Raw genomic sequence first — 27,242 nt, 5'->3', positions numbered from 1 at the left:
CTTGCATCAAGTGGAAAGACTACGAGGAATTATGATAATGCTTCTCAATTAAAGGAAAGGAGAAAAAAGAGCCTCAGTGCATGTCTGCACACTTCAGCACACTCCAAAGAGTAATAGTTGACTGGTTGGTTTCCATAGCAGTCACCAGTATCTTTTGGCTTGATGATTCTACTATCTCAAACCAGATCGAGAGATTGCGATGGCTCAGCCTCACTGCCATTCTTAAAGCACTGCTTTGTTTACTTCAGGAAGGGGGAAAAATCACGTAGAACTATCATTTTCTTTTCTATTAGGCTAGCACATATCAATGTGTATTTACATGTGGAAAATGCAACCTCTGCAAGACTCCAAGGTTTGTCTGGTTTGGTTTTTAAATGTAAGAGAAGCTTAAAGCTGACAAGATAACGCTGAAATAATACACGTCACTTCAGCTTCTAGGCAGACCATTCAAGAATAAAGTCTGTGTCCTTCAAGACACTATTCGCTGCCTGTTTTCCTCTTCCCAAAGAGAAATCACTCATGCGATATTTGTCCTTCACGCTGAATTCTGCAGCTAGCAGGACTTTAAAGTGTCATAAACCATTTTTTCTTAAACTTTTGAGTGAACTATTAAAATCCCAATCAAAACTTACATGCTCTGTACGAAGGAACTAAAAATACTGTGCAAGTTGCAATTTCCTGAAATGTTCTGTTTGTGGCCACCAACCCCCACCCAAAGGTGGTTCTACAAGTAAATTGAAGAAAAATATGTCAATGAACAGTAGTTAACTCTAGAACACCAACAGCAGTGGGTTTGCTCCCAGAGCTGTGCTCACTAGCAAGAAGTTGGTGGCGGGGGAGAGGGATGAGGGAAAAACGAGCTGAGAAAGCATCAGACACAGCACTGAATAAAGCGCACAGAGCAGCTCTGCGTGTCTGGCTGCACAAGTTTAGGGAGCACAGCTTTACTTCCTAAATGAAGGAGCGCAAGTGTTGGCATCCACTGTATCAATTTAGTGCTTGTCTTCTTGGCAAATATATTCATTGGAAATGCCATCACTTAGCAGCTAGACAGCAACGTATCGTGCACCCCTATTACTTCAGTAGCAACAAATGGTCCCCAAAGTCTATCATAACTACCCAAAACCAGTGCAATATTTCCTATTCCTCACTCCAAATCACTGAACATATTTTTGTGCGTGTACTGTCCTAAACTGCAGTCTGGATGATCTCCCTTCCCCAGTTCACAACTACAGTAACTTCATTTTGGTCAGGCAAGCGGGTAAAACAGTGCAGAGTTGTTACATTTTAAAAATAAATAACAAATAAAACCAGTCCTTTAAAATCGAAATCCAAAGACTTTCAAACACTTCAAGGGTCACTTTTCAGGGTACAACATAGGGCAAAACTGTGGTGGAGCAGGACTGTGCTTTCTACTTCTTAAAAACCAAACTTTTTTATCTGTATTCCTAGTTTAACAATTTAAACAGCAACTCACACAGACCTGTTCAGAGCACAGACCTGTCAATATACTATCACTCTTCTCAAATAAGGAAAAGCTTTTTTGCTTCTCAAAGCTAAAGCAAGTTTTTAGACACTAGCAGAGAAGTAGGTATCAGGTAGTGTTTTCTCTAGAGTTATTAGTTCATTAAAATTAAATGTTAATTATAAATGTTATTAAAGCAAAAAAAATGCGTCTGCTCAGAAAATGCAGAATTCAAGCCACCATAGCTGTGTCATGTAATGGTGCACGATGATTTTGTCCAGACAAAGAAGAACGTAACTTCAAGATTCAGACAAGAATTTGAATTTCTTTGTAGAAAAGATTATTTCTTAGTTTTAAACTTCTCTGTCAAAATAATGTTAAAATACACCCACAAGCGCATCATTTAAGCCCTTGGTTTCCAAAACGCTGAGTTAAGATTTCCATTGTAGCTACTGCAATTCAGAGCATTAACGTAACTATAACACATACCAAGACTTCAGGATAAAAATCCTTCTGACATGTTTATTGACATCTACTACAGCCAAATTTAAACTTGGAAATCTTAGACACTTTAAATGCATTTTCCCCCCAAACTGCCAAAAGCAAACATTCTGCTATGCACTAATCACTTAGGAGTGAAGGGGAGCTGAGCTTCTAGATCAAAATTTGACTGTGCCCATTTGCAAGAGTACCATCAAACAAGTGATTTTTTTCCTCTTCTTCTTCCACTTTACTGCTAACAAGAGTCCTGAAAATTCACATCACTACAGCCAGATGTAAGTATTATTATTCCTGGAACGCAAAGCCTACCCTTCTGCAAAACAGCAAAAATTTACAACTATGTTTAGACTACCTGATGAGACAACCAGCTCGTAAGGAGGAAGTGCTCAAGAAATTGAAAATTCAACTTGAGAAGTCACTTACGCTCTCAAATGCCACAATGAAAAAAGGCACATGTACATACACACACCCCACTACATCCCAAGGATAAGCATTTTAAAGTTATTTGATTAAATATAAACAGACCTGTCATTTCCCTTTAAGGAACATTGCACACTTTTCTCCCCAGTTTCAGGTGCGTCTGTCTAATATATACCTAATGTCAACCTTGTTCTGGGTAAACTATAAGAACTCTGCCTGTAAAGGGTTTGTGGAACTTGCTCTGCTCTTTGCAGAATAGAAGCCGCAGTTATTTGTGCTAACTTCTGTATAAGACTGTAATATTTCAACATAAATCTTACTGAACAGAGAAAGAAGAACAGCACACAAAGCAGATGCATACACCTACACTTCTGTTCCTCCTTGCCCCAAAACAGGCTTCCGCACCACTCCTCGCACACTGTTCTACACACACACTGCATCACGCACCTGCAGGACGGCTAACTTTACATTTAAAGAATTACAGAGACATACCATACAAGAGTAAGGAGCAAAAGCAGTAATGCTTTCCTATACTCAAACCCTCAAAACTTTAGGACAGTATCCCAAGAGCTCCTGTAATTAAAAGGGATAAACTAGGGCTTTGAGGACACTGAAACAATGCCTTAGTCCTGAAGAGCAAGTATGGAAGTCCAGGAAAAAGAAAAAAACACGGCAACATAAAAAAAAACAAAAGCAGACCATCAAAGTCCCTCTATTTCACTTGACAGCCACATACATAGCACAATGCAGGGTGAGGATTCAGAAGGTGCATTATAAACCAAGTCTTCTATGAAAGCAACACCGCTGGATTTAAGTGCATGGGTTGATGGATACTCTAACGTTACCACTGATCGTGGCCAGGACTGTGAAGACTGGGTGCACGAACACAGACTCTCTATGGACAGAACACAAACTGGAGCTTTTCCTCTACGTGCCAACCTGGCCTGTGCTACTGCCAGGGGGGAACACACGCTTCTGTAGTGGTGACACAGAGGACCTGATGTCCTTGGAGAGCTCGTGAGCTTTCCAAGTAAACATATTGGATTCATCAGCTCTTTCCCCCCTTTACCATTCCTCCTTCACACACTCCCGCTCCCTAAACCTGTTTCCTATCAACATTTCCAGTTATAAACACAATTCTGAAGACAGTTTTGTCAATCACCACCTCATGCTCTACTTGCCCTCAGACATTTAGGATATTGGCAGCACATATTCATAGGTAGATTTAATACTTTTATTCCACAGGGTTGCAAGGCCTTTATTCTGGCTACTAATTTTTTCATTTAAACTACTGCTCGTTTTAAATTTTCTTGTGATTTGGCACATCATTTTAGAGATGTGTAGAAGACCTCAATTTATATCAGAATACTGAAAGAAAATAACCTCCAACCCCGGCAGAAAGAAGCACAGAAGATATCCAAGGCAGTATGTCGATATATAAGACCACTTCAGTACAAGCAGAAGACGACTATTTGCTGTAGATGGTGACCACCGCCAGAAGAGTTTGCTTGTGACTAATAAAATAAAATCTACCCAAGTGATTTCAAGGGAAGGAGACTTTTGAGCATACTTAGAAAAAGTACTCTTAAGAGAAACTTGGGGAATTCCCTGGTTCAGATATAGAAGAGGAAACCATAGCTGTAATAAGAACCCAAGAATATACTTTAAAATGCACATGAGGTTTCCGTACTACTGCCTGAACGTGGAAGCCTTCACAATAAAATGCTGCCTAGTAGCGTTAGCAGAGGATTGAGTCAGAAAGCCTGATATTTAAAACTGGATCTAACATCAGCTCCTGTGGTTTCAGGGTACAGCGTTTAGGACAAAATTTTCACATGTGACTCTCAGCTGCATCTGGCAAACTTGGTTCTCAAGCTTATTTTTCACCAGTGCTAGACACCAAGTCCCATTTGGAAGTGCTGAGTACCGCTCATGCTTGGTGTCCAGAGGCAAGGAAAGCAAAACTGCAAAGTATTTAGATTTGAATTTGCAGACATTCAAAAGACTTCCAAAAGTTCTCATTTAATAGTTTGAATCTTCAAAATAGGAGACTATGGATCATTTTGATAGCTTCAGGGAGACCACAGAAGAAAATTATCCAAAGTGCTCTATGCATACGAATACGTAAGCTTATCTTCAGCTATAAAAGCTGAAGACCCAGACTCCAAAAGGCACCTCGACAGCATTTAAACAAAGTCCAAGAGTTCAATCACATCGTCCACTCCTGTCCACAAAGCCTCCTGATGAACCCAGCATTTTCAGTGTCAGCTATTTCAGGAGCTCCTTCAAGCACTGCTTCTGCCCATACCCAGCTGCAACACAACTCTGCCAGCTTCTCGGTTTATGCCACATGTGAGCCTGTGAGTACAGAGTTGGTACTTCTGCATGTCTGCTAAGGGGCTTCATTCAGTAGGTGTGTGCTTATGCTCTGCAGAGATCTCAGCTGCCAGCACGCTATGCACTGCTTGAGCTGAAAAGCCCATCCTTAACTGTAAGCACACCTTTCTTCTGCAACAACGCAGATGTTTCAGCCTAAGCAGCAAGGAACCCAAATTAGAGCAAGGCGATCTTTAGCTTAAGAGTTTAAATCCCCCCTTTTCAGGAAAGCACCAAACCTGTCAAACAAAGCAATTAGGACCTCATTCCTAGCTCTCCCTTGAAAGCTGGACCACTGGGGGGATGGCAAGATTCACAGGGTCCTAAAGAGCACAGACGTGCGCTATTACAAAACTACATTCACTTGGGAAGGTAGGAGAGAACTGCCAAGCCTGTATTACAGTCCCTGCTCCTCATCAGCCAAGCATTAGATAAAATGCAGGAACACCAGGGAGCTTAAGTGTTCCTTGGTCAGGAGACAGTAGCTGTGAATCCTGGTATTTAGCACTTAAGCTCTCCTGTTCATTGTATACAGGACGTAGGAATCTAAATCTAAGTTTAATGGCTATTCTGCAGGCCAGGACTTGGATTCCTGTAATCCTGGCACGACGATCAGCCACACCAGAGAAATCAGCCCATTTGTGTGTCTGGCTCCAAATATGCTGCAGCATTTTTTGGAAATCCACACAGCTCCCAAAAGGCAAATCTCCCAAGGTCAACGCTGATCATAGCAAATATGCTATAATTCAGTCCCCTCTAGCTGCCTAACCAGACTTACATTGCTACAGCTTGGAATTTTACAATGACACAGCATGACCAAGTACAATGTAATTGCATTTTCATTTGTTCGTTAGACAAGTCCCTATCCGCTTCTATACTTCCTTAGCTCAGGCGGTGCAGAAACGCAAGCTGTGAAGGCAGCGCTGGATTTTGCAATGCATTCAGGACTTCAGAAAGTTTCAAATACATCAAAGTGGTCAGATAAGTTAGTACTCAATAGGAAGTTGTTTCTCTAAAGGAAATTGCAAATTTCAGTCAAAGAGGAAGATGGAGAGCTAGAATTAACTAACTGCTCCAAAAGCTTCAGGAAGCGTTTGTGAAGGCTACGTGAAGAAACTGCATGTGACCACATAAACAAGCTGAATTTAGGGTGATGTTAAGAATATGTCTCCAACTAAGCAAAAAAAAAATCAACCAAAAAAAAGATCTCTCATCAAGTTCCATGTTTCTGAAAGGACATAACAGGTATCCTACAAATTGTCGCATTCAGACCTATTTACCAATGGGATAGGCTAGATGCACACAACTTAAAACTGGTCCAGTACAAAAGATTTACATTATGCACCTACTCAGTTATCACGGAATACATAACAGGTGTGTTTAAAATCAGAACACTTGCTATATTTTGTTGAAGTTTTTCCTATCAGCCACAACTTACTAGCATTGAAGTATCTAGTCTTGTCTGAAGATCAGGAATTATCTTAATCCACATTCAGCCAGCAGCAAAGCAACTGTAATATGATTTGGCCAATCGATCCATGTAGCTCGACGTACATTTATATCCAGTGTCCAAATTGTGAGCGGCTGGCACAGGAAGGGCAGTGGACTAGACAAAGATTCAGTCTATCCTATACAGCCGTTCTCGTATCTTAACAGAAAATGTTCTTTTGCAACTGGGGAAGAGGCATGTGCATGTAGGGTCAATTAATACAAGTTAGATAGAAAAGCTACCAACTAAAGACCATCTTCACCAGTACCTGGCCAGCAGCAGAGACTTACTTTGCCTTTAATGCCCCAAAACACCCACTCCAAGCAGTTCCACAAGCTGTGTTCAGCTGTAACCACGAACATACCGTAAATTATAGATAGGCTCGGGTTGGAAAGAACCCTACAGATCACCTAGTTCCAACCCCCCTGCCATGGACAGGGATGCCAAAAGGAAAATCCTCTCCAACTACCTTGTTACTACTGCACCTGAATGCATGTACAAATGCACACAGTTCAGACACAGCTTTTGCTGTGATACCGTGATAGTGCAGGCTTGGCGCGATTACATCACGTGGACTATCTTGGCAGTCAGGCAGCAGCAGCTCCACCAGCTGAACTCAAGGCCAAGCCATCAACAGTTGTGCTGAATGCAGTTGTCTGCACATTTTTACAAAGGCTTTCCCATTTATTATGTTTGTTTTAATTTACTGCCCTTATCTTAATGCTGTACCAACATCCCCATGCAATGTTTGTGTACCTGGTAAATTGTGAGAAAACATGCAGTGACAGGCAACAATCTCTAGCCTGGTCATGATTGCTTCACAAAAATGATCCTCAAAATTTTTTGCTCCTGATAGAGTAAAATAGACAATGCATAATTAAGCCTGAAAACTCTGTCGTGCACATGTCTTGGACCCACAGATTTGCTGACTTCTGAATTCTGGGATTTTCAGCACGAGATCACCTGCCATGACACAACCTTAAGGTCTTTCTAACCACCTAGACTAACATTCTCAGCTGTTTTCAATTCTCCCAACTGCACTTCACCTTTTAGTCTAAAACTACTGTAGATTAGTTCTTTTTAGCTGTCATCTTTAAGTGTGCTACCTTGTGAAATCCACACATCTACCTCTATTTGACAGAACTGACATTCTGATGTTGTCCCTTCATCTTCACTATTTGGTATCTGTCTCTTCCTTTCCTCCTCTTTTCATCTTCTTTGCACAAGAAAAAGAAGAAAAAGAAACATATCAGGCAAAACCAAAACAGAACAGAAGCAAATGTCGGAAGTTACCGTATTTCAGGCTAGAGCAAAAAGATTTACTTTTAAGATAGCTGCTAGCATAGCTGAAGTCTGCAAGAAACAGCACTTGCTAGGCTTTTTAAAAGTGTCAGTAATAACATGGGACAGGTTGGGGGAAAGTTTTAAGTTACAAAAGCAATGTTAGTTGTGGCACATTTTTTCTTCTGAGGATGAATCCCAATATATCAGAAATTAGAGAACTGCAATTAGCTTGCTTAAAATGGGACAGATCGTAGCTGAGCTGTGTTTTTGAGGGGCTGTGAGGGCAAAACCAACCAAGTGCACTGTTTAAAGGAAAGGAAAGGATTTCTAGAGGCCATGCCTCTGAACTCGGTATTGAGCTATTTGCTTTCCACACCCATCAACCTCTCAAAAGCTTGTGCAGCCCACATGTTCAAAAAGTTTCACCCCACATATTCAGAATCACATCTACCTCCAAACACAAGATAATGGCAGAGAAAATCCACTGAATGTCAGCAAAACGATGTTCAAACACAGTAAAACGAGAACGATAGTGTCCTTACAGATTTAGAGGCAGAAAAAGGTATTTACAGTAACATCTTCCTTCCCTCCCTTCCCCACCACCCCAAAAGTAAAACACACAGCCATGCGTACTCCTGCACGGTGGCTTTAATATGCTGAGTGACTAAAAGTGACGATGATGACTACAGGCCATACTATGCATCTTCAGATGTTCTCCAGTTCAACACTGAGGGGCCAAATGGGGCTACAGTGTATCTAAAATACTTTACTCTGATTAAAGGTGTAATTATATAGTTAGTCATAATAGCCTCCATACTTTAAAGAAACCCACCTCTCCTTCAGGGGAAGGGAAGGGAATTATGCTACTTTATTCATCCAAACACACTCTCAGTTAAATTCAAATACAACATGCGGACTAGATAAATACAGTGACACACAGCCACAAACACTTAGTAATCCAAGATAGAACAAGGAGATGAATCTTTTAACCTATAATCTTCGCAAAGGGAAACTAAATCTTATGATTAAGAGTTCTGTCATATCTGTACAGGTATCAGTGGAGGCTGTGTTTTCTTCCCAGCTGTCACAAGAAATTCATGCTGTTTTTAAGGCCTAAATATGAGCTAAGACACTGCAAACATGGGGTTTGACACAGGTCTTAAAGTGTTTACTTGTTCGTATTGCTAGCACGTAACTTTGTTCTATGGATGCCCACAAATATTTTTGCATAGAAGAGTAGGCTGGCTCTAAGAATCTTATTCTGGACAAACAAAGATCTGGAAATCTTCTCGCTGTATTCTCAGCTCTGCCATAGATTTGCTCCATTACTGTTACCTTTACCAAATCATCACTCCAGGTCCACAAGAATAATTATTTTCATCCAGGAAGGATCTCCTTGGCTTAGGTCACCTTTCATAGAAATGTAGTTGACTTCAAATAGCCACTACTATTGACACATAAGAAAAGATGAGGAAGATGATTTGTGTGTGTAACTATAGCTTTTGAACTAACACTTCTGGCTACACAGGAGAGTGGGAGAAAACAATTGAAACTTCAATCTTTTGCCTTTTTTTTTTTTATTGACACTTAAAGTCTAATTTTAACATCACCCAAGTAATTCAGAGACTTTCCTCAGTGAGCGCTGCCTGGAGACCCTCCAGGAGATTCAGTTTCCTGACAAGACAAATGCAGACATGGCACAGACCCAGCTCGCTCAAACCTGAAAGGTGAGGCAGGGTCCACACAATGTCCTGATCCATAGTAGTCCCAACCCCCAAACTGAACGAGAGAATTGGGTTGGACAAAAGACGTCGTGTTTCAGGGGAACAAGCAAGGGAAAGGGTGGGAAGCACAAGAGAAGAAAAATCACCATCCTTGCCAATGAAGTTTCCAGTTATCCACACTGATACTTTTACTCTCTGGAAACTCTCCTTCTGAAATAAAATATTTGGAGCATTTGGTGTGCATTCAACAACTGAACAAATCTACTGATTTTTTTTTACTGCTTAACCTTCCCACTTCCACCTCCTTTTTTTTTTGGTAAGCATTGATGTTAGAATTTTGAAACATTTTTAGTTCAGCAACTGAACACACACTCCCCATACTTACCGCCTGACAAGGGAGGCTGCTGACCAAGACCCAACAGATGCACCACATTCCACATAATTTGCTAGATAACAGAAGTATAAGTCATCTTTATACTTGCACAGATTTTTAATCACCATCTTTTGCCCAACATAGCTCAGTGGTCAGGTCCCAAGAACAATTTTATGGAGTTCTGTCATCCACATTTTTTTTTTCCTAAGCATTCTTTCGAGTGATCCAGCAGTGCCATCACCGCACCTCCCTGATCCAGATTTCCAAATCTTTTACAGTGCTACCTACTATTCTTTAAGATCTTCCACAGCTGATATCGGGGATGAAAATATCAATGATAAAATTTTCTTGTATATTTTTCTTGCATCAGTAGAACTATATATGAATAACAAAAATGTAGATCAAGATATACTATAAAGCAATAAAATTACAAAACAAAATAGCTTTATGGGAAAGAAGGATGGGAAGTTATTTTCCTCACATTTCACACCATTTCCTTCCCCCACACACACCCAATCTGGGTGAGGTAGGAATCAAGAACTTTTTTCTTTTAATTTTTGCCCTGAAACATACTTTAAGTAATTGCAAGTGAGTGACACCTAGTGATGAACACCAATCTGATCATCCTCCACTCTCCCACACAGAGAAGATAAGCCAGCAAGCACCAACAGGTAACTTAAGAGTGGGTGTTGAATCATGGGAACCTGACACTACTATGTTTCTCTCCCTTAAAAGCCAAATATCAATTGAGCCAAGACACAGAAACTTGATGCACGGCTAAAGAATAAAATAAAATGGCTAATCTGTGCAAGTGAGAGATGGTCAAAACGTACCTAAATTATGACCTGTAAATTTGCTTCTCCGTTCTCTTTAAAATTAGTCCCCTCTCTCTAGGGACATCAAATCTTCCCCGAGTTCTCATTCTTTATTAAAATTTAAAAAAAATCCCCAAAGCAAATGGAAGAATGGGTTTTTCATCAAATACTTAAGTGTCAACAGTTGTCTTAGAGACCACTTACTGATGTCTCTGGCATTACAACTACTGTCCCGTTGTAAGGATTTTATGAGTTTGTCAAAGACTTTTATTTTGCCAGTAGTTCCAAAATTATTGCTCACAGAGCAGTTACTGGAAGTGAAGGGGAGGGGAGGGGATCTAGTGTGATTTGTGGTAGGGTTACAGGAAGGAAAAGTATGCTACTATGCAAAGTAGCAACAACACAGTCCCCTGAAAGGGAAGTTGGAATAAAGAGACAGACAAAACCGATCTGACTTTTCAACACAAGACAATCCTGCATATGGGAAGCTCACCCTGAAGAAGGGATTCCTTTAAGGAGCGTATTTTTAAGGGTAGCTTGAAACTCAGGGCTAAAAGAACAAGACACAGACTCCTGTAGGAAAGGGAAGCAATTAACCTAGCACAGCCATGAAGTTTTCGTGCACTCCATGCCATTTCATGCATTTCATTTTTGTCACGAGCAGGATTTTGTCCCTGGAATCTCAGGAGTTGCTCCTGCTTTAAGGACAAAATATACACTGATTGAAAATCATCGCAAGGACAGGAGTCAAAAAAAAAAGTGGTCAGAGAAGGGGAAGCACTAAACACACACTACAGCTTGCAGACCTTGTTCTGCTCTACAAACCCATGACCATCTCATTTCTCTCTCCTCACGGATTCATGAAAGGTGGAGCTTTTTTTTTTTTTTTCAAATCCTTACCCAAACCTGAAAGAAAATTCAAAAACCTGAACGACTTAAAACCCCGAAATCCCAAGCTCTTCAGAAAACTAACACAACAGAGCCACCTATCATGCGAAGACAGGACTGACACCGCTCTCGGAGCGAGAGCCTACGCTGAAACTTATTTGAATGAACTTGACCCAGCTTGGCTTCAGGCCAGTGCTCAACGTCACTAAATGACTTAACAGAACACAGTGTTCCTGGCACGGGCACAAAAATGTGTTGAAATCCATGCCGGAGAGAGAAAAAAAGTCAGTGTATGTTTCAAATTAATAAAGGAAAACGGTAATAAAAAGGTAATAAACACAAAGATGACATTAGATGTGTTTTAAAACACATCTTTTTTTTTTTTTCCCCTTTCCATCTCTGATTTAAATTTTATCTTTTGGCATTCCTTCCTTTACCAGAAGTGAATGAACAGTTCTCCCTACAACAAGCCCTTCCCTGCCTAAATCCCAGCCTACGCGCTCTCCCTCTCACCTCTCCTGGTGCTGTACCTGGAAAATTCCAGCACACCTTTCAGCTAGAGAAGGGAGGGAGCGACAAGCTGTAAAGCCAGAGCTGCTCATGACTCACTTCCTCTCCGAACCTTCAAGTAAAGGCGACACTGTAGGTATCTCATACCATGCTTCTATATGGGATCACCTGTTACGAAGTTATGTCATTCACAAACGGATTATTCTGAGGTTCTGCCACGAGATGAAAAGCAAACAAGTAGAAGGCAATATAAACTCGATGAACCATGAACCTGATGTACTTTCTCTGTGTAACATATGGATCTGAGCTCGCTTTTCCTCGTTTCCTCACCCCGGGACACCCCGCTCTCTCTCCAAAGCCTAGTCTCAAGTCCTGTTTCCTCTTTCCTTCTGTTACCCCTTCTGCCTCTTGATTCCCACCCCCCTGTTCCAGGAAGGATCGAGCTATCTGACACCTGTAGGTGCACAATCGCAGCCAGCTCACAGACACTGAGAGGACTTTCCCCAGTCACCCATCTAGGGCCCGTTCCACCACCTGTGACCCCGTCCATGCCCTGACAGCACCTTGCAGCCGGGCTGTAAGTAACGCAAGCAGGACGACGGACCCGGTTTCACCCTCAGACCCTTCTGCACACGCGTCTCAGCCCAGCACGCAGCCCACGCGGTCAGTCCCACAGGAGATGGCAAGGCTAACGGGCTGCCTGCCTGCACGGCCCACTGAAGCTGCTTCCACCATTTCAGTGCAAACCTGGAAAGCTACATCAGTTAGTAGCTGACCCAGCATCCCTCACCCACCTGCTGAAAAAGACAACATTTTTGCCTACTTACAGATTCTCCGGTAACACACCCAAGGCACGCATCAAGGAGAGGATCCATGTCACTTGGCCAGGCCTTCCAACGTCAGCAACATATCTTATATGTGAAAGTTGCACTGAGGATTTCTTGCCTGAACTACTACATACTGCAAGCTACTATTACAACTACAAAAATAAACTGCTAACCAAATAAATCTGCTAGCCAACGAGACAATAACTTCCTACACAAGTTTTATTAGGTCCCTGCTTAGTATGACAGAAAATCCTTTCAGAAGTCGTCGTCTTTGAAAACGTCTTTCACAGAGTCCTGCTTGTGACTTAAAATAGTATTAGCTCCAGTACTATAGTGGTTCACCCTTAATGCCCTAAGGATAAAAAAAATAAATAATGGGAGAGAAACTATGTCCTTGATGTTCTGTGGTTATATTTTTTGATTCTCAAAATGCCATTCTCCAAGTAACTGTATCTTAAAGTACACAAAAATCTAGAAAAGCATGAAAAATACAATTCTTATACTATTTTCATTTACCTCTGTGTAACACGTATACTAAGGACAAATTCATGTACAGAAAAAAAAGTTGACGAGGACAAAGTAGGGGATGGGACGACTTAAAGAATCGATGATTTAAAAGCTCCCTGCAAACACGTAACAATCATTTGACAGGACCAAACAAATGAAAATCTTCACAGAACAAGAGAAGCCACAGTGGATATAACTATTCCTAATCTGCTGTTTTTATGATGGTCATACTGCAGAATGAAGAGGACAACTGAAGAAGTATCAGATAAAGTGAATTCTGAGTTAGATGAAGTATAGGAAGGGAAGGCATTCAAATAAGAAATATGCAGATGGCTGATGACACAAGTGACAGGGAATCCATATCAAGACAGGTAAGTTTCCAACGACATGCCTTGACTTGATGGGCTACTTTTAAAGACCCCTTGGGAAGACACAGAAAGACTTTAAGACGTATTTAACGAAGACATATTGGCATTCACACTGTACGTGTTCAGCGTCCGAGCAGCTCCCTGCCCGCTCCCCTCCAAGCACAGCCAGAACCACTACCTCGTGCTGGAGACGGGGGAAGGTTTTCAGAGAGGGGAGCTCCTCAGCAGACTTGTGTTTACAGAGGAGTTTACTGGGTTGTCAGGGAGAGAAAAAAACAGCAATCCCCACACACCATCATTTGAACACACACAATTAAATTTGTTACAAAATTACAGATTAGTTCTCCGCCGAACGCTGAAAGCCTGCCCCAGTACCCTTCCCTCTCTCCAAATGGGGCTTGGCAAGGAGTCCCGAGATACTGTTAAGTCTGAAAGTTTGCTCGAGAACCAGATCCACAGGTTGGAGAAGTTTTCTCGAGCCGCTCCCAGCTGGCCAGTGGGCAAACCGCAGGGAGACTGCCAGCGTCTCCAAGGAGGGCAAAGTTGACGGGAGGATGTGACACACTCACCGCAATCACGCAGGCTCCTGGTCTTAACAACACGCAGCGTGCCTTATAACCTCTAAGCAAATGCACCAGATCATTAGCTCAAAGGGGACGAGATTCATTTTTTTTATTGTATTCTTAAGGCGAATATTCAGTAAGATCGTTTCTTCTAATACTCTTCAAGACTATGAACGGGATTTAAACAACAACAAAAAGAGTTGAGATCTCCTACATTTTAAAGATAAAGCCCTCTTATTTTGTAGCTGGACATGGAAGCCAGCAAGGCCTGTGCACCACTGCCCTTCTAAACCACCTCACCTGGAACATGAAGCACTTCAGTTTAAGTCCTGGAATATTTTCGTTTGTGGTTCAGAGAATCTCAAGTGACTGGATGCAGTTTGCTGCGCCAGGACCAAAGGCAGGGTAACACATTCCTTGATTTCAGCCCATACTGTTTGAATTAAAAACTTTCAATTGCACCACGCTATTTATGTTTTTATTTAGTGCACAAGAGAAAATCCTACCTAGCCACCAGTAACTTTAATGGCACGGCCCCATTTTCAAAGTACAGTTGAGTCCCGAGCCACGAATGCTTCTCAAACCATCTTTAACTACATAGGTACAAAAGTAACCACAGCAGCTAGCTGCATACCTGTCAGGTAAGAAAAAACTAGGCTAGAGGAATATTTTATTTTCTTAAATAACGCCATTTATCAACTTGAAAGAAAGGAGATTAGACTAATGGGTCACTCCTTAAAAACAAGTGTAAACAGGGCTCAGATACTCAAGACCAGCAATTCCTTTTAGCTCCGTTAGCACGTCAGTTTGTTCATTTGAGAGTTGGGCCATTTGATAATACAGCCAAGCGTACGTACTGGACACGTCAGTAACGCTGCACAGCCTGACAGCCTAACACATTTGCCTATTTCTCCTCCTCCCATTTTTCAGCATAGTTCAGATACTCGTTTATGGGGTCAGCGAAAAGAATCTAGGACAGATCGGTAACAGCAGGGAGACGTAAGTGCAGAAGCAGCACAGAGACACGACTTCAGAGGAACAGGAAGCCCAGCATCACCTGAGATACAGTCACGTCCATGGGCGAGTGAAAACAGGGTAACGTCAGATCTGAACGAGGCTAGCACTGCTTTGGGGCTTCTGGAATATCAAAAGGCAAAGCATTTTAATTCTATTATTCTTCTACAACACTCGATCTGTCAGTCCTCATAACACTTTGGGCTGGAAATGCCCAAATGCTTCTTACAAGATGAAAAGCACAGCAAATAGGTAAAAGGAAAAGGCATCTAGCCATCTCTGGGGGAACGGCAGAATTTACGTGACCTGTGGTTACGACAAACGCAGACAGAGGCAGACAAATTACACTGATCTGACTGCACATATTGAACTCGGGAACTTTCAATTTATTAAATCTAAGTTACTACCATTTCCCATGAAGGAGATGGTGTCCATTGCCAGCTAAACATAGGGACACATTTCTAGATACTTGCTTTTATTTTTCCTGAACGCAGCTTCGGGCTGGGGGGGTTGTTTTGTTTTTCAGAAGCTAGTGCAGGTTGGCTTATTTTTCTAAGCAAACAAGCAAACAGACACTTCTCATCCTGACAACATTTCAATCACAGCAACAGTGTAATAGAAATGATCAGGCCTCTGGATTCTGTACGGAGTTTCAGAGTGGTAACAAATCTGTTACCACACCTTTAAATAAAATTTCAGCTCCGTTTCTTCACTCAATTTCATTCCCATTTTTGTTAATTCCTTTATGTCCGAACCTATCACCTTCACTTTTGCCTTATGCTTTTATTTCATTAGCATGCTTTCGTTTGTTCTTTAAGGGTTTTACCAAGTTCTGATTTTCCACAGTATCATTTTTTCTCCTTACTGCAGCACTACATAGTTAGGCACATAAAACCAAAACAAAGAAATTCCTTCCTAACTTTTTCCAGCATTGTGTGTTTATATTTCTTCACATGCAATTAGCCTAATTCTATCTAGCAAAAATTAAAGCCTTATTCTTTTTTAAAAACTGAATACATTGAGATTAAAGTGTGCCAGAGAGACTGAGGCAGCAGGTATATGAGTGAAACTGAAACTTCATAAGTAACCTATCAGATCCACTCTGCATTTTAGATATAAACAGCAAACCAGAACTTCCTTTTGCTTTAATCCCATAAACACTGGCATAACGCCACATAAGATAATATGCTAACCAGACTCTGGAAGCTGAGGACTTAAATGCACAATAAAGCTGCAGTTAAAAAATTGTGGAGCTCAAGGAAAAGAAAAAAAGAAAGAACAGCAAGAACGAATCAGGCCATAGCCTTGCTGAAATCAGCATCCCACCTGGGACAGTAGCTATATGAGATGCATACAGAGAAGAGTAAGTACAAAGCAAGTGAACATTTCTTCCCTGATACGCTCTTCCAGAGTGAAATGACTTGCAACTCCAGAGCTTCCTAAGGTAGCCTCATTTCACCTAGCTCAGTGTGGTTTTTTTTTATTTTTATTTTATTTTATTTAAACCAGAAAACTGTCTAATCACTTTTTAAACCAAAGTCTGCAGATGACTGGTAACATTGTACATCTTAATCCTTTATGTCAGTAAAGAAAGAAATCAGAAGGACCCACAGGTAGGTCACCAGCCATAGGTTTCAGATCGTTTCAGTTTCATTCTCGTGCATTACTGCTGCAACACCTAAAAAAGCCTCAGGAAAGTTACACAGTATTATGCTAAAAAAAAAAAAGGACAAATAAGTTGCAACCACTGTGCAAGGACTTGCCTCCTAAAAAGCCTGAGCAACAAAGTGCTTAAGAAAAAGTTATAGTGACAGAGGGAAAAAAACAACCAAACAAACAAAAAACACTGCAAGGTGCTTTTCTTCCAGCTAAACTCTACAATACTATTAACACTTGGGTATCTCCTTTAGAAGGACATTTATTTCATCCATTCCAGTTTAGGGAAACATGCGAGCTGCATTATCTTCTTTCTTCTCTTTAAAACTGGAGCACAGTTCTGCTAAGAAGCAGATGAATTTTTATGATCAGCTGGCTACAAAGCTCATAAAAATTAAATCCATTTGCTGTTCTTCCATTTGAAATACACATGGCAACAAAGCAACAAAAATTAGCATTCAGCGTCCTCTTAAATCATCCCTCCCTGCTCAAAATGTGAAAATAAACCACCACACATCACCAGTAGTCTAACTTTTTCTGTTTTGCCATGACGACATGGATTATGACTGTGTCAGGGCTGACTGATTGTCTACATTATTACTTCTGACTGTTCAGAGCATCTGGAGCATGCAAGACAGATAGAAAACTTCCACCACCACTTTCCAAAATGCTTACAGATTAATTGATGGCAATTAAGTAACAGCTGAGTAGCATTAAAAAACACCCAAGCAATTCATGGGCAGAGAATTTTTTTTTGCCTCTTCACAAGCAAATTTTGGAAGCCATGATCCATAAGCAACTCCTGCATTAAACCACAACTTAAACACACAGAAATGCCAACCTGAGATCATTCAAGGCAGTTGCTGCGTTATAAGTATATCAAAAAGTGATGCGGAGTGCTTTAAAATAATACAGTATGACAGATGCTTTTTTAAATCTGTCATTCGTCTTTAGTAAGTGACTTGCACAGCACAAGCGTGGCAGAAAAGTTATGCTACCTGCTAATACTATGTAAAATCATGATTTAGTTTTCCCTTCCATTATTTCTCCAATTATTTCTTCCATTTAGCTTCCCACACAATGACCTGTGCTATGACAATGTTACCCTAAACATTTATAAATACTCAGCACACACAAAGGGAACAGAGGAGATATGCAATATTTTTCACTTAGACTCATACGAAAGTGATGAATCAACTCATCTTCATCAGTGAAAGCGATGCTTCCTTCGCTGTTTTAAGACACTGAATAAAGCAAAACAGACATTTTGCCAGACCTAAGTTTCTCTTCTGAGCTCATCAGATTTAAGGAGCCATCAATACTTGTGGGAACCATATATCTAAAATTGCAAAGCCACGTAAGAAAGGAATCTTCTGCCCTGTTCTGACACCCACTTAGCAACTTTTTCCATCCACAGCTCCTGTGGTTAGTACCAAGTTTTTAACTATAAAATGTTCTTACAGAAAAGTAATCACAGAACCTTTTAAATCACAAGTGATATAAACCACGAGTCAAAAATAACATATGCTACAAATCTAGTTCTACTGTTCACACATGAAAAAAATGTGGAAAATGAACCTCAAGTGCATCTAAAGGTTAAAAAGTAGATGGGAATAATCACTCATACGTTTTTTCCTTCCAGATTTGTTTCTTGTAAAAACATTGCTTTTGTTTTTGGTTAAGCTGACAATCTTATAATCTGCCATTCAGCTCACTTTTTAAAGCACGAGAATGCCAGTTTTAAGCCCCATTTTATTTCCTCATCCTAAGTCTGTGCTAATGCCCTAACCCTTTGAAAGGTCTACATATATTTTGGTATTTTTCAATTTAACCTTCCCCCCCCCAAAACTACGTAAGAGATCAAATACATCTTTCTTCCCTTTTTTCTCCCCTCCTCCTCCAATAACTACAGGCTGAGGCTGATGACAAAGTGCCTTCCCTAGTGCGAAGGGCTGCCCTGACCCTTCCTTTTTACATCAGTACATAAATGCCATACAAAAACTCTTACGTCCTCTCAGCACAAAAGTATCTTACGTTATAAGAATGATCCCAGCGAGTCCTGTAAAGGCAGAATGCAGTAACTAAAGGTCGCTGCTGGCAAAGCTTCCCTGTATACAGTTATATAATGCGGTTTTACAAGCAGCTCTGTAATGCTGTTATGTTACTGCCCGTAATATTGTTAATTCTCTTCTTTGTACATGTCTGCAAAGAATAATAGGGTGGTATGAAATGCAGTTCTTTTTCTACAGCCTTCACAAGTAAGAGGCCTTTTTTCTGACTGTCAAATATATAATGAATTATTAGATTGGGGTATCCCTCTCCCCAGATGGTTGGAGACTGAACTTCAATTGATTCAGAAAGGGACTGAGTGAAGTACTGAAGGATAAATCTCTCAATGTCTATCACAGCCTTAATAATCTCGGTCAGAAAGCGCATAAACTGCACTAGAGAACCTCTTTTTCTCACTGCACAATACTTAATATAGACACAAATTTCTCCCCATACCTTTATAATTCAAACCCTAGATAGATAAACCCTCAATATAACCCCCTAGCTAGATAAAACCCTCAAACCCTGTGTCATCAGTTTATGAATAACACAGGTTTATTATTTTAGAGAATTATGCACCTCTTTCCAAATTTATTTCATGCCATTATACAATCATACATTCACATGCATGCTCCAAAAATTATCCTGCTTACCCCAGAAAGAAAAGTTCAGTATTGGGGATTTATACTATTTTTCTTATACTGCTACTTAAATTGTTCTCATTCCAAAAGATCCGAGAGTGCTTCATATCCTAATATCCTAGACAAATCACTTTATTTCTGGAACATACCAGATTCACAATGCAACTCAGCAACACTTCTTTCAATTTCACGATGCTCAAACGTACTTCAACAAATACATGTTTGAAAGTGAAAACCTTAGCACTTTTCCAATTAATCATAAAAATAAGAGATTTCAATTGGAGGGAAAGGAAAAAGCTCTTTACCTTTGCACTTCTCCCTCATTCAAGTAAGTTAAAAAAAATAAAAATAAAAATTAGAGACTGTGAAGCCTGCCACCAGCTCACTCCAGGGAAGCTAAATGCCTCTCTAGGCAAGACTGGCTACGGCCCTACAGCCATCACCTGTGCTGTCTCAAAGGCTCCTTTCCAACCCCATGTCTGTTTAGAAAGCTTTATAAAAAAACGTGAGGTGAGCATAAGCTAGACTACATGGAAAAAAAGACTGCCAGATGGGGCAGCAGGTGACAGAACTAGAGCTGCTAAGAGTACCAACTGCATTGCATCACGAGAAGGTTCATTTGCAGCATCACCTGTCGGTATGCTGACTTCTCAACTGCTCCACAGAGGAAGAACCAAATATGGCAAAGGAAAGAGGACAAAATCCACGCACATTGAGAAGCCCACAGCATACAAACATGGGAGTGGCTGTACAGGAATCTACCAGGGATAGTTCTAGCCCACTATACTTTGTTTCTGACAATGATTTATGTCAGATGTTTAGGGGAGAGTTTGGAACAGGGCAAGCATGTGGCAAAACTGCCACAGAGCAGTCTCCCTTACTCCAGTTTATGGCTTCAACTATAGGCAGTATCTCTGTTTAATCCTTAATAGGTTTTTCTTTCAGGAATTTGTCCAATTAGTTTCAAACCCATGTAATCTTTTGGCATCCACATCACCCTGTGGCAGGGAGCTTTGCAGCTCTGTCACATTTGGTGGGATGAATAATCTCCTTTGAAATGCTGACTCGACCTGCTAGTTTCACCTGATGTCTCTTAGCTCTATACAGTAGCTTGTCACTTCATTTACTACTTCCTATTTATTTGTGATTCACAGGTTTCTTTTATGCCCTCTCCACAGGGATTTCCTTCAGGCTGAGGGTTTCTATTACACCAAATTTCTTCTCATGCAGAAAACACTCCATGTATCTGATCACTATTGACAACTCTCTCTGAACCTTTCCCACTTCCACTACTTTTTCTTTTTTTGTGAGTGGGAAAACTACTACTACCCACAAATACAGTGGATGTGGAAAGTTAATGGATTTTTTTTTAAGTTGCAATTAATTTTTTTAAAGCATATTTTCAGAATATCTAAGCTCCAGCAGAAACCTCACCCCTCTTCACCCATGACTACTTTATATGAAGCCATTCTACCCATCGTGTTCACCTTCACATACAGACAGCTCCGGTCTGTTTCTTTCACTTAGCTCCTCTGGTTCCTTTTCCATGCACACGAAGGGGTCTGCAGAACACCAAGTCATTTCCTCTCAGAGAAACTTCTCAGCTGCCCCAACGGGGATTCATACAAAGGCAGATCAGGGCTCTTGTCCACTGATTCAATGGGGAGAAAGATACACGTACAGTCATATACATGTAGAGAAATAAGAAAAATCATGCGCATAACACTGGAGGCTGCAACAACAGCACCGCGCTGGCAAAGCGCCTGATGCGAGGAGCTGCTGCAGCTACCCTTTTTGAAGAGTGGCTACCAGGTGAGAATATTTGGTGACACAGAACTAAATGGTTGTATTAGGCAAGAGAGAACGGGTGAACTGAGACTGAGCAGTGACCAGGTCAGGGTGAATGGGGACAAGCAAATGAAATAGTGACCGAGATGGGAAGAGAAGACTGAGTGGGTGGAGAATGACTGGGACTGAGTCAAAAAAAACATGCCCCCGTGTTGGGACTGAGCAGTGAACAGAGCATGAGGTGCGGCATCTTTTTCGTGTGTTCAAAAAAGTGTGGATAAAAAGGCTGGGCTGAAGTTGTAAGTAGCAGGAGAGATGCTTTATGAAGTAACACCTTCCAGAGGGACTGAGGACAGACAAAGACACAACCATCAGGCAGTCAGGGCTGCTGCCCTAGCCTGAAGGCAAAGTGACATGTTAAAGACACAAAGTGTGGGAGCAGGGTTACATGCAGCTGGCACATCTGTGGTGAGTGCGCTAACAGATTCTTGCAGAGTAGGCAAAGCCTTCTCTAATATTTCAGAAATTTGGAGTTCCAGCCCAACTCCACAGGGCTTCCCCACAGAAAGGGTTAATCAGCCACCAGGGTTATTAGTCTGGAATGCAAGTGTCCTGATAACAAAAGAATGGCAGATCTGAACTGTCATCTACAGATGATTCAGACGTTTGTCTAGAAACTGTTTATCACAAAGCAAGAGCAACAGAACATGACACAGACCCTGCCAAACTGGCTACGAGAGGCAGGACTTCACTCCACCCCAGTACCACCTCGTTGTGCCCGGGAAAGCCAGACTCCCCCCACCCACAAGTTCCTACTTCCAACTTTCTTAAGCTTTATCATACGCATTCTCAGTTTTAATCCATTTGTTCTGATCTCATTTACTCCTTTCTTATCTATCTAACACACTTCCACGTTGTGGTGGGAGCCAGCAACAAACGTCCTGTTCCTCCATACCATACCACAAAACTGCATTCCTTCCAATCCAAAGACACAGTAGCATGAACTAAAAACAAAAACAAAACACACAAAAAACACAAAACACAAAGAACCCCCCACATAGCTGCCTTCTTCCATGCAAGATAAGAACAAAGACAGATATACAAGACCTTCATCCATTAAAGCGAGGCAGAAACCCTGAAAAGCTGTGGAGGCTTTTTAATCTTTTTAATAACCACTCAGCTCCTAAACTTTGGTCTTCCTGTGCTTTCCAAGGTATTCCAAATTTAGGTCCAGATCTCCAAAATTCCGTAGATTTTTACCAGTAACCCTTACTACAAGAGGAATAGTCCTGGTTTTGTGAAAAGAAACTTGAAGTGATGTCTAAAATGAAGGGATAATTGGATGAATTTGGTACACATCATGCTTGGCTTATTCTACCAGTAACTGGATGTCCTTAGACATGTAACATCTTATTTTTACTTAATAGCCATTCTATAGATAGCATTGCACATGCTTTTATTGTTTTAGACAGACGCACACATGTCTTTCCTGTATTGCTGTGACAACCTGCTAGACCAGCAAGGTTCAGCCTGGGAACAGACACAGCCTGCAACAGCTCAGGGTACCTTAAATGGACAAGAAATGTTTTTTCCACCATTGGATGCAACAAACATGCCTGGTGATAAAAGAGCATTTTACTTTCTCGGATGTATTCGGTCCTTCATCTGACGCAATGATTTGGCACAACGGGTGACAGAAACAGCTACGGGACCACTATAAAATTATTTTTAAAACAACGTAACGACCCACGAGACAGATTAAAACAGGAATTGTTAAACGAACTCTAAAATCTTTTAGACATAAAGTTCAGTTTGCAGTACACAGACCCCTTTGTGTGGATGGAAACAAGATTGAAGCCATTAGCCGATGTTTCTGGCTCCTCTGTTTTGGTTTCTTTCCAGAGCCACAGTATTTAGAAAGTATATTTATCAGAACAAACAGCTAAGATTGAGCCTATGTATTTCACTTTTTTTTTTTCCTTCCACCACTTGCCTCAAAAAGGATTTCAAATAAATTCCAACTAATTTCTCCTCCAATCTGGCCTGAGGAGTCCCAAGACACATTGTTAGGAATTAGTTTGGAAGGCAGATTTAGACAAAACAAAACCCAGCAGCTTTCTCACCGTCCTCGTGATTCTTTGCAGAGTGCAGAACTATTAGCAAATGGTCCGTAATGGTGAGGGGAGAGCCTTGTCAGAGGTGGGGAACAAGACAAAGGCCTTTGATTTCTTACCAATGTTGTTAACTCTCCTGGCTTTAGCCTTTCCCTGCTTCCAGAGGACAGCGCTGCGGTCCCAGAGGTGCATGCTCCACCCTCTCCTGTAGCCTCTTCTGGTGTACGGCTACAGAAGGGGGACACGTGAGACCCTTTCTTTGCTTCACCTCTTGAGACCGAGGTCTGGGCAAAGCATACACCTCCTTGCTTCTCCCTAGGACTCGTGAAGCCCCTCTGCAACATTCTGGAGAGAGTCACACTGCTGAGAGGTGCCAGGCCTGAGAAAACCCAGATCCCTCCCGTGGAATGCAGCCACAGGAAAACCACCACGGGCCACTGCGGTCTTGTTTAAAAAAAAAGAAAAAAGCGAATGTGGGAAAGAGGGGGATGAAGAGGGGAAGACAGCAGAGAGGGGGGCACTCGATCCGTGTAGGCAGAGATAGCAACGCTGTCAACTGCGCTTAAAGCTGTTGCTCTCCAGAGCTGTGCAAGAAAGACCAGGCGGTCCAGCTGAAGCCTTAACTTAAACAAAGCGGAGGAGCTGGATTAGCGCACACGAACAGCCCGGAGTTTGAAACAACATAAAAACACGGCCTTGGAATGGCAGCACAAGGCAGCAGGGTCTAAAGCCTGTTTATGTCACTGCGGTAAGTCCTGCAATTCATCAGACTTGGTACACCCAGGATGTGGTAGTCGGGACTCTTTTATATTTAGTTAATAAAACACACAGGGAATTTCACAAACTAAGCTCAAAGAAGCCCTGCTACCTCAGGGACACTCTGGATCACATGCAAGATGATACAAACACACATGCAAGCACACAGAAGTATATACGACAACTGCGGTGAAAAGCTTCCTGCAAAACGGGCACCATGGCCTTACAACACCCCCACAGGGCAGAGAAGGCACCGAGGGTCCGGTCACTCACGGGGCTGCCTGCACCACTGCCAAGGAAGGTAACGAGACAATTCAGCTAAACTGAGATTTGAACTGCTACCTCTTGGACTACAAAGAAAAGTCTTCCCAAAATACTTTAAATCATTAAAGCAAGGAACATCTGAACTGGTCAGGTATTAGCTTAAGTAATACCTCTGATCCTGATTTAAAATTAATGGGGTCTTGGTGTTATGACTGAAGTCTTAAGTCTCCGGTTAAGCAGATAGCCACAGCTCACCCAGAAATGTGCAATTTTCTCTTCTGATAATCTGAGCAAATCACTGGAACAGAATGCTGAGAGGGGAGCCATTAGCCGTGACTATGAAAAAAGTTTTGAGGTTTCCTTTCTGGATAAGGAGGTGCAGCGGTATGCCTGTAGCAGAAAGCGGCTGGCACACAACTTCAGTTTTGTTCAGTAGTCCGTGCATAAATCACTCCACCTCACCAATGTGAATACAAACGGCATTTGTTCCTGGACTGCTACTGACTTGCAGTCTTGACTAATAGGTCTCGCTAAAAGGTCCACCTGAAGAGTCCTGCTAGAAGACACCAGTTCTACCCAGAAAAGCAAGGTTCACTTTTTTGAGGGGAGACAGGGCAGAGGCAGGCAGAGAAGGAAGAAGGACATGGCCCAGACTGGTTGTGCAAATGCCATTCTTAAGAGTTTTCCAAGATTGCACCAGATAAAGCGCTAAGCAACCTTGTCTGACCTTGCACCTCAGCCTGCTTTGAGCAGCTTGCATCAGAGACATCCTGAGTCCGTTCCAGCCCGAGTTATCCCATGAAGCACACTTTCAGAAACTGTAAGCTCGTGCATGTTCTCGTGTATATTCCAGCAAGCTCCCTTTGGTAATGGGCTGACAAAAGTAATTGTTTGCAACAACACGGTCGTACCAGCATCCTTTATCAGCGCTAAGTCATCAGTCTGACAGGATGACACAAATTCCATCTGCCATAATAATGATTCCTTACCTTGAGATAACCTATTTTCAGTTCTGTTACACAACAATAGTTCTAGACTCCACTCTAATTACCAAGCCAATGATAGTTCTAATTACCATTGTAATGCATCAAGAGAGCAGGTCATAAAAGCAGGGCCTACATATTAGCGAAATCTTGGCCATGCATGACTCTTCTATTCATTCTTAAAAGGATCTCTTCAAAATATCATTGTGTGTTGAATCCCCCTTTTAACACCACAGAAAGTCTTTAAAAATAATAATAATAATATTAAGACAGCAATAAATCAACATACTAAGCAACAGATTGGACCCGATTTTGGCAGATGAGAAAGCCTCAGATATAACACAAATCAACATGTATCCACACACTGGAAAAAAATCTCAAATAATTTGTTCCCTTCGCTCTCAGAAAACCTGAAAATTAACTTTTGCACAACACTACACAAACATCCCATCAAATCTCCCATTATCAGTGCACGCAGACTGCAACAAGGAAGAGTGACAGCACAGTGGTGATTCATCGAACAAAGTTTTGAAACAAATGCAGCGATTCTCTCCAGCTGCCTATGATCATACAGCAAGACACTTTGGGGTTATTACCATTCAATCTGTATTTAAAGGAAACAACTTCTTCATCATGTGGCTTTGATACATTTTCAGCCACATCAGACACCAAGATTAGCAGGCAAGCTTATTAGTGTGTTCTGCAACAAAGAGTATCTGCAGTAACAAGTTAAACTTTATTAATGCTGCATAGCAAGTACAGAAGGATGCCCAATTCCTATACTTTAACTACATAAAGGGCAAAACCCTCTCCTTCACACCATTCTGGGATAACTCTCTCTTGCCTCGCATATTTGACATTGGAAGTAGGGTGATGGTTGGACCAGATGATCTTGGAGGTCTTTTCCAAGCATAATGATTCTATATAAAGTAAGCACCATAAGAAACTAAGAAGTAGATACAACACACAGGACAAAAAAGAAAAAATGCTCTGAGACACAGAAATTATATACTCTGTATCACTAAAAGTAGTCCAGCATTTAAGTTAAAGAAAATGTTTTAAGGAGGGATTCAAGCGTGGAAGGTGATGCCACTCAGCACACAGGGACAGAGAAAGTTCCCATTGGGGGAGGTAGTATGGCAGGAGACATGAGCCTACAACAGCACTAGCACATCGTAGTGTCCCTCGGGTCAGTATTTTGACCAACACTACACTTAACATCTTCATTGGTGACACGGCAGTGGGATCGAGTGCACCCTCAGCACATTTGCTGATGAGACCAAGCTGCGTGGTGCAGTCGACGTGCCGGAGGGCAGGGATGCCATCCAGAGTGTCCTGAACAGGCTGGAGACATGGGCCTGTGCGAACCTCATGAGGTTCAACAAGGCCAAGTGCAAGGTCCTGCACCTGGGCTGGGGCAATCCCAAGCACAAATACAGGCTAAGCAGAGAATGGATTGAGAGCAGCCCTAAGGAGAAGAACCTGGGTAATGAGAAGCTCAGCGTGAGCCAGCAATGTGTGCCTGCAGCCCAGAAAGGCAATCCTATCCAGGGCTGCATCTAAAGAGGCATGACCAGAAGGTCAAGGGAGGTGATTCTCCCTCTCTGCTCTTGTGAGGCCCCACCTGGAGTGCTGCCTTCAGCTCTGGGGCCCCCAGCACAAGAAGGATGTGGACCTATTAGAGCAAGTCCAGAGGAGGGCCATGAAGATGATCAGAGGGCTGGAGCACCTCTCCTATGAAAACAGGTTGAGAGAGCTGGGGTTGTTCAGCCTGGAGAAGAGAAGGCTCTGGGGAGACCTTACAGCAGCCTTCCAGCACCTAAAGGGCGCCTACAGGAAAGCTGGGGAGGGACTCTTGGTCAGGGAG

General features: G+C 41.8%; 1 protein-coding gene across 6 annotated transcripts in view; it reads right to left on the bottom strand.

The window, feature by feature from the left end:
• The window catches only part of SPIDR (scaffold protein involved in DNA repair), a 203,068-nt gene that overhangs the window by 160,196 nt on the left and 15,630 nt on the right, over nucleotides 1-27,242 (bottom strand). The window contains exon 1 of one of the 6 annotated variants that reach the window (XM_048072401.2): nucleotides 23,492-23,731. The exons of 4 other annotated variants lie outside the window; for them this stretch is intronic. In XM_048072401.2, the coding sequence (XP_047928358.2) occupies nucleotides 23,492-23,716 (225 nt within the window). In that variant the 5' untranslated portion in view covers nucleotides 23,717-23,731. Of the gene's footprint in view, nucleotides 1-12,672; nucleotides 12,945-23,491; nucleotides 23,732-27,242 lie in introns of those variants that run through there. One more of the 6 variants, XM_048072399.2, reaches the window with a different exon arrangement.

This window comes from Anser cygnoides, chromosome 2 (assembly GCF_040182565.1).
Source record: "Anser cygnoides isolate HZ-2024a breed goose chromosome 2, Taihu_goose_T2T_genome, whole genome shotgun sequence".
Taxonomy (NCBI): domain Eukaryota; kingdom Metazoa; phylum Chordata; class Aves; order Anseriformes; family Anatidae; genus Anser; species Anser cygnoides.
Note: the sequence above shows the minus strand (reverse complement) of the source record. Positions and strands in the feature narration are given on the sequence as shown.